Source organism: Microcebus murinus, chromosome 11, assembly GCF_040939455.1.
Source record: "Microcebus murinus isolate Inina chromosome 11, M.murinus_Inina_mat1.0, whole genome shotgun sequence".
Classification (NCBI taxonomy): domain Eukaryota; kingdom Metazoa; phylum Chordata; class Mammalia; order Primates; family Cheirogaleidae; genus Microcebus; species Microcebus murinus.
Window position 1 is genome coordinate 16,734,217 of NC_134114.1, and position 15,167 is coordinate 16,749,383.

At 34.7% G+C, this 15,167-nt stretch overlaps 1 protein-coding gene across 4 annotated transcripts in view; it reads right to left on the minus strand.

Moving 5' to 3' along the window:
- Nucleotides 1-15,167, minus strand: part of CDH12 (cadherin 12) — a 947,374-nt gene that overhangs the window by 268,092 nt on the left and 664,115 nt on the right. For all 4 annotated transcript variants that reach the window (XM_020290041.2, XM_020290040.2, XM_020290038.2 and 1 more), the window contains one exon: nt 8,246-8,662. In XM_020290041.2, the coding sequence (XP_020145630.2) occupies nt 8,246-8,476 (231 nt within the window). In that variant the 5' untranslated portion in view covers nt 8,477-8,662. The remainder of the gene's footprint in view (nt 1-8,245; nt 8,663-15,167) is intronic.

Consider the following 15,167-nt stretch of genomic DNA (forward strand, 5'->3'; position numbering starts at 1 on the left):
CTAAAAGTAGGACTACTATCTGATCCAGCAATCCCACTGCTGGGTATTTACCAAAGTAAAAAAAGACATTTTATAATAGACATCTGCACTCGAATGTTTATAGCAACACAATTCACAATTGCAAAGATGTGGAAACAACCCAAGTGCCCATCAATACATGAGTGGATTAAGAAAATGTGGTATATGTATACCATGGAGTATTACTCAGACATAAAAAACTGGCAAAATATTTCTTGTATTATCCTGGATGGAGCTGGAGCCCATTCTTCTAAATGAAGTATCACGAGAATGGAAAAATAAACAACCACATGTACTCACCATTAAATTGGTACTAATCGATCAGCACATATGGAAGTAACATTCATCAGGTGTGGAGGAGGTGGGTGGAGGGAAGAGGGAATGGGTAAATTCACACCTAACAGGTGCAGATACACTATCTGGGGGAGGGGCATGCTTGTAGCAGTGACTCTGTGGTGAAAAAGGCAATATGTGTAACCAAAGCATTTGTACCCCTGTGATATTCTGAAATTAAAAAAAAACAAAAACTTCAACTTTAATACCTCATTCCTTCATTAGATCCTATGCAAGCCTCTTACAATCTTCTCCTACAAATGCTCCCTATCTCTACACCTGTTTTCCTGCCAATGCATCTTTGAATTGGTTGTCTGAGTGATAATTCTGGAAATGCAATTCCATTGATATGAAACCCCAAACAAGACAGTTTTGTGGGTCTTAACACCTTTATGAACAAATACTACTTATTTTGGTATCAGCATTGAGCCTTTCCACACTATTTTTGCCTACTCTAACCGGATGGCTTTGAACTGTCTGACAATGCTGAAATATGGTTACCTAGGCTCACCTTGACCTTTCAAGCTTCAGTACTTATAAAAACTTTTCCTCAGACTACCTCTTCTGGAAAAATAAAATCATTCTTCAAGACTTAACTCAGGTGCTTCATCACCTGTGAAGGCTTTTTTGGATTCTTCCATCTTGTGGACATAGTCATAGACCTTCTGGTGTTGCCACAGCCTCTAATAGTATCTCTGTTACAGTACTTTTGAGACAATATTGAAATTACTATTAGTACTTAAGAGCCTTAAAGGATAATAAACTGTGATATTTTCTGGTGCGACACAACTAAACTACCTCTCTTAACATGTTACTTCAGTATTCACTGGGCATTGGGCCATGGGGAAGTTACTATTGTGTGCCTCAGTTTTCTGATATGTAAAATAGGACTATAGTAATATCCCTTATACTGCTGTTTTGAAGATCAGACAAGCTTATGTCTGTAAAGCAATTAAAACAGTCCCCAAAGGAAGCTCTCAATAAAGCTTACCTTTAATAATTGCAATCCAGAGACTTTCATACTTAACATTCATCCTCACAAGGCTTAATCTCAAGTCACAATGCATTCTTCAGCAAAATTATGTTGAATAAATGGATGCCTCTGAAACTAGGGTTTATATATCTTTTTGCCCTTTTAAACAAATTAGATTTAAGAATTAAATTTAAGAATTGCTGCTAACTACGATTTATCTGAAATGACAACTCAATTTCCTAAATTACTCTTTGAGGATAAAATAGGTAGCATTTTCTTGCTACACAACTTTGAGGCTAAGACAAAACTTCATAATATACAGACATAGGCATACAATTATCTATATTGGTGTAAGCATCCAACTTATTGAGTGTGTATGTATATACACTTATGCATTTGCATGTGAGTGTCTATGATAATACACGTTTTTTGCTTTTGGTTACTTTGAGCCAACTGGTAACATCTGAATTAAAAATCTTTTGCAGATCAAATGAATTTCTTTCTTACTTTACAGGGTGGAACCCTATACCAACCCAGGTATTGTAGCAAATCCAAAATGTTAATTGAGGAAAACATTGGCTTTCCCTCTAGATACCCTTGTGATTTATTTGAATAGAAACTAAATAAATAAATAAATAAGTTATTAAGTATGAAATGTCCAATTTCCTTAAGTGCTAAGTTTGACAGTTGATATCTCTGGCATTTCACTTTGTCACTTGTTTTATTTTTATTGTGAAGATATATCCTCAGTCTTTCAAACACATGGTTTGGCTTGTGATTACCTTTTAAATTTTTTTTAGAGCAATTTTTGTAAATAGGTCAAAAATTTGTGTTATTTTCGAATATGAATTCCATTGTGGAATCAATGCAGCACAGACAGCTTGAAATATCAACGAAGTGTTTTGGAAGGACATGACTAATGAATACATAATACATTGGTGGTTTGAAAAGTTCGGTTCTGGTGATGTTAATCTTGAATATAAGCCACATAGGCAACCTGAGACTGAGGTAGATAATGATGAGCTGAAAGCTATAATGGAAGCAAATCCATCTCAACCTATGCATGAATTAGCAGCAACATTTGACATTACTTTTCCAACAATATTGGACCCTTTGAAACAAATCAGCAAGGTAAAGAAGCTGGATAGATGAGTACCTCATGAATAAAAGTGACTCGGAAGAGAAATCATCTCTAAGCTTGTTTTTCTTTGCTGTAATGACATAAAGGTGAAGGATTTCTACACTGTATTGTTACATGTGATGAAAAACGGATTCTTTTTGACAATCACGAGTGTTTGACACAACAGTTGGATAATGATGAAGTGCAAACACAGTCCAACACTGAATATTCATCCAAAAAAGGTAATGGTGTTTGTTTGGTGGTCCAGCGCTGGTATTTATCCACTACAGCTTCACAAAACCTGGTCAATTGATTACAGCGGATGTCTACTGCAACCATTTGAAATGATGAGGAGGCTTGCGATTAAGCAGCCGAGATTGGTCAATAGAGACAGGCCAATCCTCTTGCAAGACAACGCTCAACCACATGTCATACAAATAATGCTGCTCAAACTAGAGACACTGGCCTTGGAAACTCTGTCATCCACCATAGTCACCAAATCTTACACCAGCTAACTACCACTCCTTCCACTTTGGACCACTTCTTGCAAGAAAAATTATTCAATTCTCAACAACCTGTGGAAACCGCCTTTCATTATTTTATTGCCACTCGCTCTCCAGGCTTTTTCTCTGATGGTATAAACAAACTACCATTAAAATACTTTGATTAATTGTACTGCTTCTTGTTTGAGATATAATAAACTACACTTATTATTCAAAATCAGACATTTCATACTTAACAACCTAATAATCATTATAAGCAATATCACAGTTTTGTCTTTTTTGAAAGGTTGTCAATATTAAAATCTGTTTCTTTAAATATAATGATCATTGAGGCTTCTGTCCACTAAGTAACTCAGGGTCCCCTCTATAAATTTCTATGATGGCATTTTTTTTAGATTTGAATGTACAAAATTTAATTTTTCTCTAAAATAGTGGAGTTTTCAATAATGAGAACTATACAAATTACCTTTTTCCATATATGCTCTTTCTGCAAAAAGACCGAAAGTCAGATTTGAAGTTAAAGATAGTATAGCTGACTTTCAACAACACAGGTTTGGACAGTGGGGGTCACTTATAAACAGATTTGTCTCACCTTCCACTCCTGAGACAGTAAGACTGTCTCTTGTCCTCCTCTTGCTCCTCGTCCTCAGCCTTCATGGTGTGAAGACGACAAAGATGAAGACATTTATCATCATTCACTTCCACTTAATAAATAGTGAATATATTTTTTTCTCCTTATGATTTCCTTAACATTTGTTTTCTCTATTTTACTCTATTGTAAGAATATGGTATATAATGCATATAACATACAAACTATATATTAATTCATAATTTATATTATTGGTAAGGCTTCTGGTCAATAGTTGGCGATTAGTAGTTAAGTTCTAGGGGGTCAGAAGTTATACTTGGATTTTCAATGGTACAAGTTTTCAACTGCAGTTAGTTGATCACTGTGCTTGGCACTTTTGCATTTGTCTTTTTCCTTAGCCTTGAGTTCTATATTATTTATAGTAATTCACTTTTCTGTGAGCAGTCTAAAAGCCATTCTAGAAAGAGCAGAAGAATCGATATACTTATATATGTTTTTACACACTCATATAATGGTTTGAATTGGTCCCCATGTTATCATATTTCTATTCTCAAATCTAGAAGCATCAAGACAGAGTTAATTAAATTTTAATTAGTTTCCTTGTGGAAAAGAAATTTTGGCAACTGTCATTTCATTTGCATTAGAAACATACATTGTTTAAGAACTATGGGTTTTCATTACTCATTACCAATGTGGAGCCATGTACCAATGGAAATAATGCTGTTTAAATGTAATAATAAGTTAGATATTAGACTTACTCCTTTTTAAAAAAATTAAATGTTTATTTTTAATTATTATGAGTGCATAATAGTTGTATGTATTTATGGGGTTCATGTGATGTATTGATACAGGCATACAATGTATATTAATCAAATCTGGATAATTGAAGTATCCATCACTTTTTAATCAAATTTTTTATTCTTTGTACATTAATCTACTTATGTAAAACTCATATATATAGAAAATGCTTTGAGCATGCTAGATGGATGTTTAAAAACAGATGAATATAAATCAACATTATTTATTTCTTTACTCAGCTGGTGTTAGTTAAATGTCAACTGTGCATCGGGCACTGTGCTAGTCTCAGGAACATTCTAATATATAAGCCAGACTTACGTCTGCCCTTATGGTATTTACAGTCTAATGGCAAAAATATAATAGTCTAATCATAACTATAAACCTATATGCCTCTTTATTCACCTGTTCTCCTTTTAAAGGAGGTCGAAACCAATTTCTCTTTTGTTTATCTCAGGACTTAGATCCTTCTCTGTTTCACTGTGGAGTATCCTCATCCTGACTGTCCTACAAGACAAAACATGGAGGGATTCTATGTCCACAGTTTCTGGATTTTTTTTTTTACTTAATATACCCTGCTCTTCTCTAGTCCATGTTCTTAGTACTGCCTATACATTTTTTATTTGTTATTTTTTTAAATACTCATTTGTGTATTTTTTAAATTTCAGAATATTATGGGGGTACAAACATTTTGGTTACATGATTTGTTTTTGTGCAGTTTGAGTCAAAGTTATAAATGTGCCCAACACCAAGATAGCGTGTATTGTACCAATTAGGTGTGAATTTACCTATCCCTTCCTCTTCCTTCCCTGGTTTCCATTGAGTTTTACTACTATATGTGCACATGGGTTTTGATCAATTAGTTCCAATTAAATAGTGAGTACATGTGGGTTTTTTTTTTTTTTTCCATTCTTGTGATACTTCACTTAGAAGAATGGTCTCCAGTTCTATCCATGTTGTTACAAAAGGTATTGGTTCATCGGGTTTCTTGTTTGTTTTGTTTTGTTTTCTGGTTTGGTATACTTCATAGTACACACATACCACATTTTATTAATCCAATCATGTATTGATGGCCACTTGGGTTGATTCCACATTTTTGCAATTGTGAATTGTACTGCTATAAACATTTGAATGCATGTGTATTTTTGATAAAACAACTTTTTTCCCTTTGAGTAAATACCCAATAGTGGGATTGCTGGATCAAATGGTAGATCTAGTTTTAGTTCTTTGAGATATCTCCATACTATTTTTCCATAGTGGCTGTACTAGTTTGCAGTCCCACCAACAGTGTATAAGTGTTCCCTTCTCTCCACATCCATGCCAGCATCTATTAATTTGGGACTTTTTGGTGAAAGCCATTCTCACTTGAGTAAAGTGATCTTTTTAATCATATTTATAAATACTTTTAAATGAACTGGATGAATTTTATACTTTCACAGCAATTGCAAAGGTAGAATTTCAAAGTATTAGACAAAAAGTTACATAAGCAATCTCACAAATTTTGTTTCTTATATCCACCAGGAGGTGAAGTACTACCCTATCTAGGGTCAAATAAAATTAAGTTTCATTAATTTTTCAACTTAATGCCATCTTTATCACCTCCAAGTCTAGAAAATAAAGTTTATGGATCTGCTTAAATCAAAAACAAAGAATAGGCTGGGCTTAGTGGCTTACGCCTATAATCCTAGTACTTTGGGAGGCCAAGGCAGGAGGATAACTTGATCCTAGGAGTTTGAGACCAGCCTGGGCAACATAGGAGACCCCTTTGTCTACAAAAACACACAAAAAATTAACTCAGTTTGGTGGTGTATGCCTGTAGTCCTAGCTACTCAGGAGACTAAGGTAGAAGGATGATCACTGAGCCAAAAACTTTGAGGTTGCAATGAACTATGATGATGCCACTGCACTCTAGCTGGGGCAACAGAGTGAGACCCTGTCTCAAACAAACAAACAAATAAATACAGAGAATATCTTCTCTTCAGTCATTTGCCAGTAACCTCAATGTGATGTATAGCTTCTATCATAAACAGAGTTGATTTAGATAATTAATATTAGTATATATATATATATATATATATAGCAGAGTTTTACAGCTATGTTGTCCTTCCATTTATCTTGGGTTTCAAACTCCATCCTTATATTAAATTAAATCAAAAGAAGCAAGTGTACCAGAACTACATGAAATTATCTTACCTAGAAATGCTTTAGTTATTATTATTTTCCATGATCATATTGAGGAATTATATAAGCAGAAGCTTTGTGCAGGAATTTCAGAGGACTTTTATACTTTGTAGTGTCTTTCTTAATATTTTCTAAGATCCTTCCTGTGTCCTTGGCTATCTGTGAGCAGCCTGAGAAGGGAATCCTGATCAGGGCTCCCTGGTCTGGGCTGGAAGTGTATAGGCCTCAGCATCCGTTTTTCCCATTTGGGGCTCACTTTGACACAACCTGTGGGTTCATGGGTGCTCCGTGGAGCTCCAGGGATTGTAGTATGGGTTTGTACCAGGGCCACATGCCCATGCCCTGATTCCTAGTAGGCACCTTATGGAAGAGATAGGTCCTGCTTACGGGCACTGCATTTTTTTTTTTGTAAGATCCTGGAAATTGGACTGCCAGAATGGTACTCACAGACTAATGTGGGGTGACTCAATTTTTGCCCTGCAAAATAATATTTGCCTGGGGCCCTGTATGCCTTAGTGGCAACCCCGGCTGTATGTTTGTTTTCAATGAAGTTTCTATTGAAAGACCTTCTTCACTGAATCCTTCAACATCTTTTAAATATATTTCCACAAGGCAAATTAAAAAAAAAAATGTGGTACAAAGAATTTAGATCACAATGAATATGCTTCCTTTGACTTAACTTTGGAATCATAAGACCCATCATGTTTCTCTTTTCAGAAAGCTTAGGGAATCTAATGGTCAAGAATTATAATCTTCTGTGTTCATTTCCAAATGCTCTTCCTACTAAGGTTTTCCATTTCTGCCTTTGGATTTAGTTTAAACTGTTCTCAAGCATATATGTTTTTAATAAAGCCCATGAAAAAATTCTTTTAGAAAATTTAGAAACAAATTCACAAAATAAAAATAAATCAAAAATTATTTTTTTTTGGGAAAAACCTTTGTTGGTGTAATGGATAAGTTCTATCTGTTCTAGACATGGGTGAAAATTTTTATGAAAGAAAAATAAGCAGCAAAACATAAGTGCGCTGAAACAGTTACCATCAACAGTTTTGTATAAAAAATTAAATTTCTATAAACTTGCAATAAAATTTAAAAATTGAATTCTCTGTTGAAAATTGTCTATATATTTGGGTTCCAAATTTATTACTTAAGTCATAAATAGCTTTATAAATAGCTTGTGAAATATGTAATAAATAAATTATTTATAAAGCATAAGCAAGACAAATTCAACACTTTTGAACCATAATAAAAATAGTATGTCATGTTTTAAGGGGAATGGAGAAAGAACACATTCTGATCATTTAAGAATACCAATATCAGTTTACAATATTTACGCCAGGTGATTTTTCTCTGTGTTTTTTGTTGGTAAACAATTCCAGTTTGGCTGTGAGCAATAATATGCTGTAACTACCTTTATACTATGCTTATAATTATACTTAATGACATTTGCATATTTAACTTCATGTCTTCAGCAAAGAATGTCAAAGATAGAAACAAAAAAATATACTGTTTTCATTAAAATAATCAGAGGGAATTGAAGCAAAGAGGGGATTAATGATATTCCAAAGCTTACCCGGGCCATCGAGTCAGGAAGATAAACCAGGTCTCTCGGATTTCAATGCCAGTGGTCTAGTCACTGGTTTGTTCAACTCCTGTGCAAAACATCCATACACAATACACAATGCATATTCCCCCTTCCTATCAAGTGGTTGTCAAAAGAAACACGCCATTACCTTTCCCACATACTGAGGCTCGGAGCCCATGTATTCTTCCAGCACAAAAAATTGATTCCATACCCAGCCACGTTTAACTCGTTGGAAATGTGACCGTCGCCCTGGAAGGTGGATAACATTTTCCCTTGGCTCTGTGGCTAAAGTCTGTTGTGGCTGTGGCTGAAGTGGTGTTAGGAGACCTCCATCAAACAGGACCCAGAGAAGCAGGGATAAACAGTTCCTTGTAAGCATTGGCAAAGGCTTTCCTGCAGCAGAGTGATAAAAACTCCAGCACTTAATGTAGAATTGTGGAATCCAGGTTTGAAGTGTTTGTGGCCTCCACCACTTAGCTTCCTGTTTTATTGCAGAAATGATAACACAGGCATTAATCCTTTTGATGAAAAGGCTTCTGCTGTATTATATTCCATCTAAAGGGACCTATAAAATAGATGAACAAAGGTACATTAAATTAATAAAATTACATGATGATATTCATCAAAACATTAATTATAGCTGCCAACAGTTAAAGAAACAGGGGAAAGACTATAAAAGAATGATACTGCTAAATGGTCATTGCTGTTCAACTTACCAAGTTTTTTACAGACTTGAAAAAATATTAGTTACAAGGAAGTGAAAGGTGTATTATAAACAAAAGCAGATTTTATTAAATTTAGGAATCATTTTAAGACAAAAACACAGATTACTATTTTAAAGTGAACTATTAAATTAGAATAGGATTTTATAACATCAGCACTATAGACATCTGAGGTATTCTGGGGAGTTATTTTGTGCATTTTAAGATTTTTAGTGGCACCCTTTTTTTTTTTCTATTTAATAGATGACAGTAGCATACTCTCCCATACCCAGTATGACAACAAAAAAATATCTCCAGATATTGTCAAATATCACCTGCAAAATACACCAAGATTAAGAATGTAAATGTGGAAAGTAAAGAAAAAAAGAACAATTTTAAAAAGGAAAAAAGTCCCTAAAGTTAAAGAATAGAAAGACTCAGACCATCCAGGAAAGAACAAAATAAATTGCTGAATGTCAAAGTAAATGATCTTACTAAAATGTAAATGATTTGCAAAATGTTAGATAATTATAAGGCTTTAAAAGCTTAAAATAAAAAAAAATGCTTTTCTAGCCTTGCTATAGTAGAAACACTGGATATCTGGGAATGGCTTTGTAGATGGTGCGCAGCTCAGAGAAATCTTGGATCTCTACCAGATGGACAATATTTACTCTGCATTTAGATAAAATAAGCTTTCAACGTTTCCTTATAACAAGCATTTTTTAAGTTCACTTATCTAATATTTATTGTCTATAAGGTACTAGGTCCTTAATTATACAGTAGATAAAAAAGAAGGCACAATATTTGTCTCTATAAAATCAGAAATAGAAAATAAACAATCAATGGCTCATGCCTGTAATCCTAGCAGTCTGGGAGGCTGAGGCGGGCGGATCACTCAAGATCAGGAGTTCGAAACCAGCCTGAGCAAGAACGAGACCCTGTCTCTACTAAAAATAGAAAGAAATTAATTGGCCAACTAAAAATACATAGAAAAAATTAGCCAGGCATGGTGGCACATGCTTGTAGTCCCAGCTACTCAGGAGGCTGAGGCAGAAGGATCGCTTGAGCCCAGGAGTTTGAGGTTGCTGTGAGGTAGGCTGATGCCACGGCACTGTAGCCCAGGCAACAGAGTGAGACCCTGTCTCAAAAAAATAAAAACAAATAAGTAACGGAAAATTATGCCAATGTGAAAAAAAAGGAAACAGGAGATTCTGATGGTAAAACTTAAGTTAATAATACTCTGTTGTAAGTGACAATTACACTAAGAACTAAAGGAATAGAAGCATTCCTACAATTTGCAAGCAGGCGTAAGGAAAATGTTGCTTGAGCCAGGGTGTTTACACATTTGGCAGTAAGGGCACAATGTTCAGAGCCCATGAGGTTTCTTTCCTAGGGTCAAAAATGATAGAAGCCAGAAAATATATATAAGGCTGCATAACAATAAAGCTAAAACCAAAATCAATATGTGTTTAATTAAATGTCCATAAAACATGGCACTTTTGTCAACCAGTCAGCTGCAATCCAGTTCAATGCTTGTTCAGTTATGTCTAACATAATAAAAATGTGTAATCCGTTCTTCACAAATATTCAAATTTAAACATTTAATGTGGGTGCAATGCTCCATACTTGAGATAAGATGCAAGATGAGGAGTGTCCAAAAGTTATACTCTGAAAGTTTTCTATAAGTGCTCTTCTAAAAAAATAAATAAAACAGGGTATGAAAATTTTTCTGCCTTCTGAAGGATTACAACTGTTAGATACTAACCAAACCATAAATAATACACATTTTATTGCATCTGGTCATTCTCGCAAAATAATGGCCATGTAAAGTTAACTTAGACCTACACAGTCCAATATGGAAACAACTAGTTATAAGAAACTATTTAAGATTTGGCAAGTTGTAATGGTGAGGTGCTCTACTTTTAAATTATATGCTGAATATCAAAGACTTAGTACAAAGAAAAAAATGTATAATATCTTAATTTTTATATTTATTACTTGCTGACATGATAATATTTTGGATACATTAGGCTAAATAAATATATATTAAGATTAATTTTATTTATTTATTTATACTTTTTTAATGTGCTTCCTAGAAAATTAAAATTCCATATGGAGCTCATGTTATAGCTTGCATTATTTTCTTTTAGACAGCATTGATTTAGATAATAGAGTTTAAATCACAAAACTGTGATTTCTATTTAAGAAATTTATTTTTAATGTTTAAAGTCAAATACCTAATGTGAATTGTACCATGTTTGTGGTAACAAAATATTAGGAGTTCAGAGAATATTTGCATCTATTATATTTTCAATAAGCCTGTGTAAGCATAATGGGCATATTTATCTCTTTTGTTTTCAAGTTTAAACTGCTAACATTAACCTCCAAAGCATTTAAATTTCTTGAACTTTGCATTTTTCCCATGTTTCTTCCCATACTCATATTCATCTTAGTCATGGAATATGCAGTTCAGTTGGGGAGATAAACATGAGGAGTAAAGGTCGGTGGCAGGCACTCTGAGTTCCCAAACCTATTCTAGTATAAATCATTTGTTTGTATTTCTACCTTCCTGTTCCATGAAATTTTTCTTTTCCACTTTTTTGGGGAAGTGAGGTATCAAAACTCAGACTCTAGAGAGTATGGGCATCTAAGGTTATTTCTGGAAACAACTATCTTTTTACTGTATATTATAGATTTTTTTTATGTTGGCTTTCTGGCTATATTCATCATCATTGCCATCACTTTGGTTCAAGCTCCCCTTTCTCCTTAGAAGTCAAAAGTGTCTAAAATCTGAGTTTTGGTCCCCTAGCAGAGTACTCTTCTAGAAATTCTCATCTACTTGTTTCATTTCCCCTTTGTCCGTTATGCTAGAATGTGTGTACGTAATGTGGGGAAATTAGCTTAAAAGTGATTGGTAAGTAGAGAAGAATGTGAATGGAACATGGAAAGTACAATGGTCCCCCTTACCCACAGAGAACATATTACAAGACTCCCAGCGGATGCCTGAAACTGCGGATAGTACCAAACCTGATTGCTGTTAATCAGAAAACATTCTGTTTATGTCTTCCCCCTCACAGCTTTAATGCCTTTTCCATCTTAACTGAGCACTAGCACACACTGTGGCCATAACTTTTGCCATTTGAGGTGAGACAGAAAAATTACCAGGAATTTCTTTTTCATTCTTCACAATTTCACAGAAGATTCATTCTTTCCATAGCAACTTCAGCATATGATTTTTTTTCCCTTTCTTTCTTTATTAAGAGGAGAAATTTCATGTTTTCACTTAAAGGAAGCACTTATGGCTTCTCTTTGGAATATCTGAAATGGCCAGCCTCACTGCTCTTGCTTTTTTATTAAGTAAGATAAGGGATACTTGAACACTAGCACTGCGCTTCTGCAACAGTGGATCTGATCACCACGATGGCTGCTAAGTGACTAATGGGCAGGTGGTGTCTACAAGCTGGACAAAGGGGTGATTCACAGGCTGGGTGGGACAGAGTGGGATTTTTGTCTTGCTACTCAGAATAGCACACAATTTAAATCTTATAAATGGTTTATTTCTGGAATTTTTCATTTAAATTTTTGGACTTCAGTTGACTACAAGTAATTGAAACCTTGGAGAGCAAAACTATGGATAAGGGAGGACCACTGTATGTTGTTGCATAATCCAGTTACTCAACACATAAATAATTGTCACCAAAAAAATGGCAGCTAAATGCAAAATATGGTAATAAGGCAGAAGTTAACAGGAGCCACAGAGTGATGCAATCTGGAATATGATACCCATTTCTTTCAGGCCACATTCTGTTCTTTCTTAGGCTCTCGCTGAACACAAATTCTATCATAATGTGCTGTGTTTCTTCCACACTTTTGCACATGTCTCTCTTTCTCTAAATAGGCAGATCCTTACCTATGTTCATGCTATCATATTATCTTCTTTTTTCTTAGAGTAGAATGTTATGTTTGTAGGGTTATTTATTAATCAGTAGTTTATTAATAAATAGTAGTAGTAGTAATAATAAGTAGTTATTTATTAATCAGTAGTTTTATTAATAAGTAGTTGTGAATATTTTCATTAAAAATGGATGCTTGCTGGTTTTGATCTTTTTGCAAAGGTTTTGGAGAGCTGCACTTTTTTTCCCCATGAGTCATGCTATTTCAATATGAATTTTGCTGAATTCAAAACTTTTTAAAAACTCACTTATCACATTGTAGTAGAAATACCTACAGTTCAAAACATAAAAGCTTCTTATTGCACACATCAAAATCCAGAATTTTAATGACATTCATGAATTTAACGCGGCCTGCATAATCTACTTCTGCATGCTTGACCCTTGCCATTCTTCTCCTTTCATTTAGTTTTAATTAAAATTAATAGCAGTAATTATTGGAGATGGATTCATGTGATTATTTGTTTACTTTTTCTGGGTGGAGTGATAGGGTGAAGAAGGGCTAGAGAGTAGCGATGGTGCCTTTTTCATCAGCTGTTCTGTCTCGGGATCTACAATATTACCTGGCATATGAGAGGCACCAAATACATAATTGTTAAGGTTGAATGAATTATTCATTGAATGATAGTAGCTAACTTTTATTGAAAACGTATAATGTTCCACATAATGCTGTATATTCTGTGCCTGTACAAGAGATCTGTGAAGGAAATGGTATCATTGTACCTACTTGACAGAAGAAATGGAGAAACAGAGAAGTGAAATGACTTGGCTATGGTCAAAAATTAGTTCATAGCAGGCAGGCTTGAATCTGGGTAGTCTTACTCCAGAACTCATACCCTTTGATGCTATCTCACATTGCTTCCCCTGTTAATAAATGCATAAATACAAAAAACCCTCAAGGGTTTCAAATTCTAGCAAAACAAGGAACATGAGCTTGGAGACCTGAGTTCCAAATTTTTTCTAAAACTGAGTGGGTGTTTCAATATGGACAGCTCAAATTTTCTTAGACTCATTTAACTGTTCTGTAAAATGAGGAGATTGAAGCTGTCCAGCCAAATACTTCCTTTGAACTCAGGAGATCTAGGACTCCCAGCTTCCACCCTGCACATCCACCGCCCAAGGATGTGAAAAGAACATATACTTTTAGACAGAGGTAGAAAAAATGCAACGATGAACAGGGCCAGTGTGCTAATGGGATTGGATGGTGGCTGTGCTCCAACTACCCAGCTCATCTACCCAGCTAAGCACTAAAGAGGTCAACAGGTTAGGTGACATGATGTAGCTGTTATACACAAAAGAGGGCATGGTAGTTTCCAACTGTTTCAGGCAGTTCTTCACAGTGAACTTGAACTGCAGTTGTGGGGCCACTTAAATGAATTGGCAGTTGGACCTACTTGACAATTCTGAATTTGAGGATTGTTTCCAGCCTTGGTATTATTAAAATTAATTAATTAATTTATTTATAAAAAAGATGACCTTTGGAATGAGACAGATCTGAAGTATCATTTTTTTAAATTTCAAAGTATTACGAGGGTACAAATGTTTTGGTTACATGAATTGCTTTCATACAGTTTCAGTCAAAGTTATAAGTTATGTCCATCAATTATATAGTGCGCATTGTTCCCATTAGGTGTGAATATACTCATCCCCTCCTCCCTTTCCACCTGCTTGATTTCTGTTGAATTTTACTACCATATATACACATGAGTGTTGATCTATAAGATTCAATTTAGCAGTGAGCATATATGGTTTTTGTTCTTCTATTCTTCCATTGTGATACTTCATACTTAAAAGGATCATTTCCGGTTCCATCCAGGTTGTTACAAAAGGTAGTAAGTCATTTTGTTTATTTATTTATTTTTTACAGTACAAATTGATTTATTTAAAACAGTTACAATAAAGCACAACGACATAGAGATTACCCTTAGAATTATTAATGCTTTGTTAAGATTAGGTAGGAGTAGAGGGTAAGAAATGGTGTTGGATGAGGGAGCACCCGACTACTCATTTTAAATGAAGTCATAGTATAGTTTCTTTGCTAAGCAACTGTCCATTAAGTAGCATTTGGACTGTGGGGACACATTAAACAACATTATCCTATCTACAGAGCTATATATATGACTAAATAAATATTTTTTAATATCATCACTCAATTAGAATGTGTGTACAAATATATTTCTTATCTGATCCTAAAATTTATCCCAAGTGTCTATGACACCGAAGTCCTTTAGTGAGCAGACGAACCAATATTATTTTTAGTGCATGATGCTGCTCCCAGCAGATCCCAGCCTCGGCCACATTTGTCAGCCTGGGAGCTTTTAAAGTGCTGTACCACAGCAGAAACCATGCAAGGAGACTGAAGGATTCCAGTTCTTAAGTGAAAGGGAAACAACTCCCCTAAGCATGAAACATAGGCTAA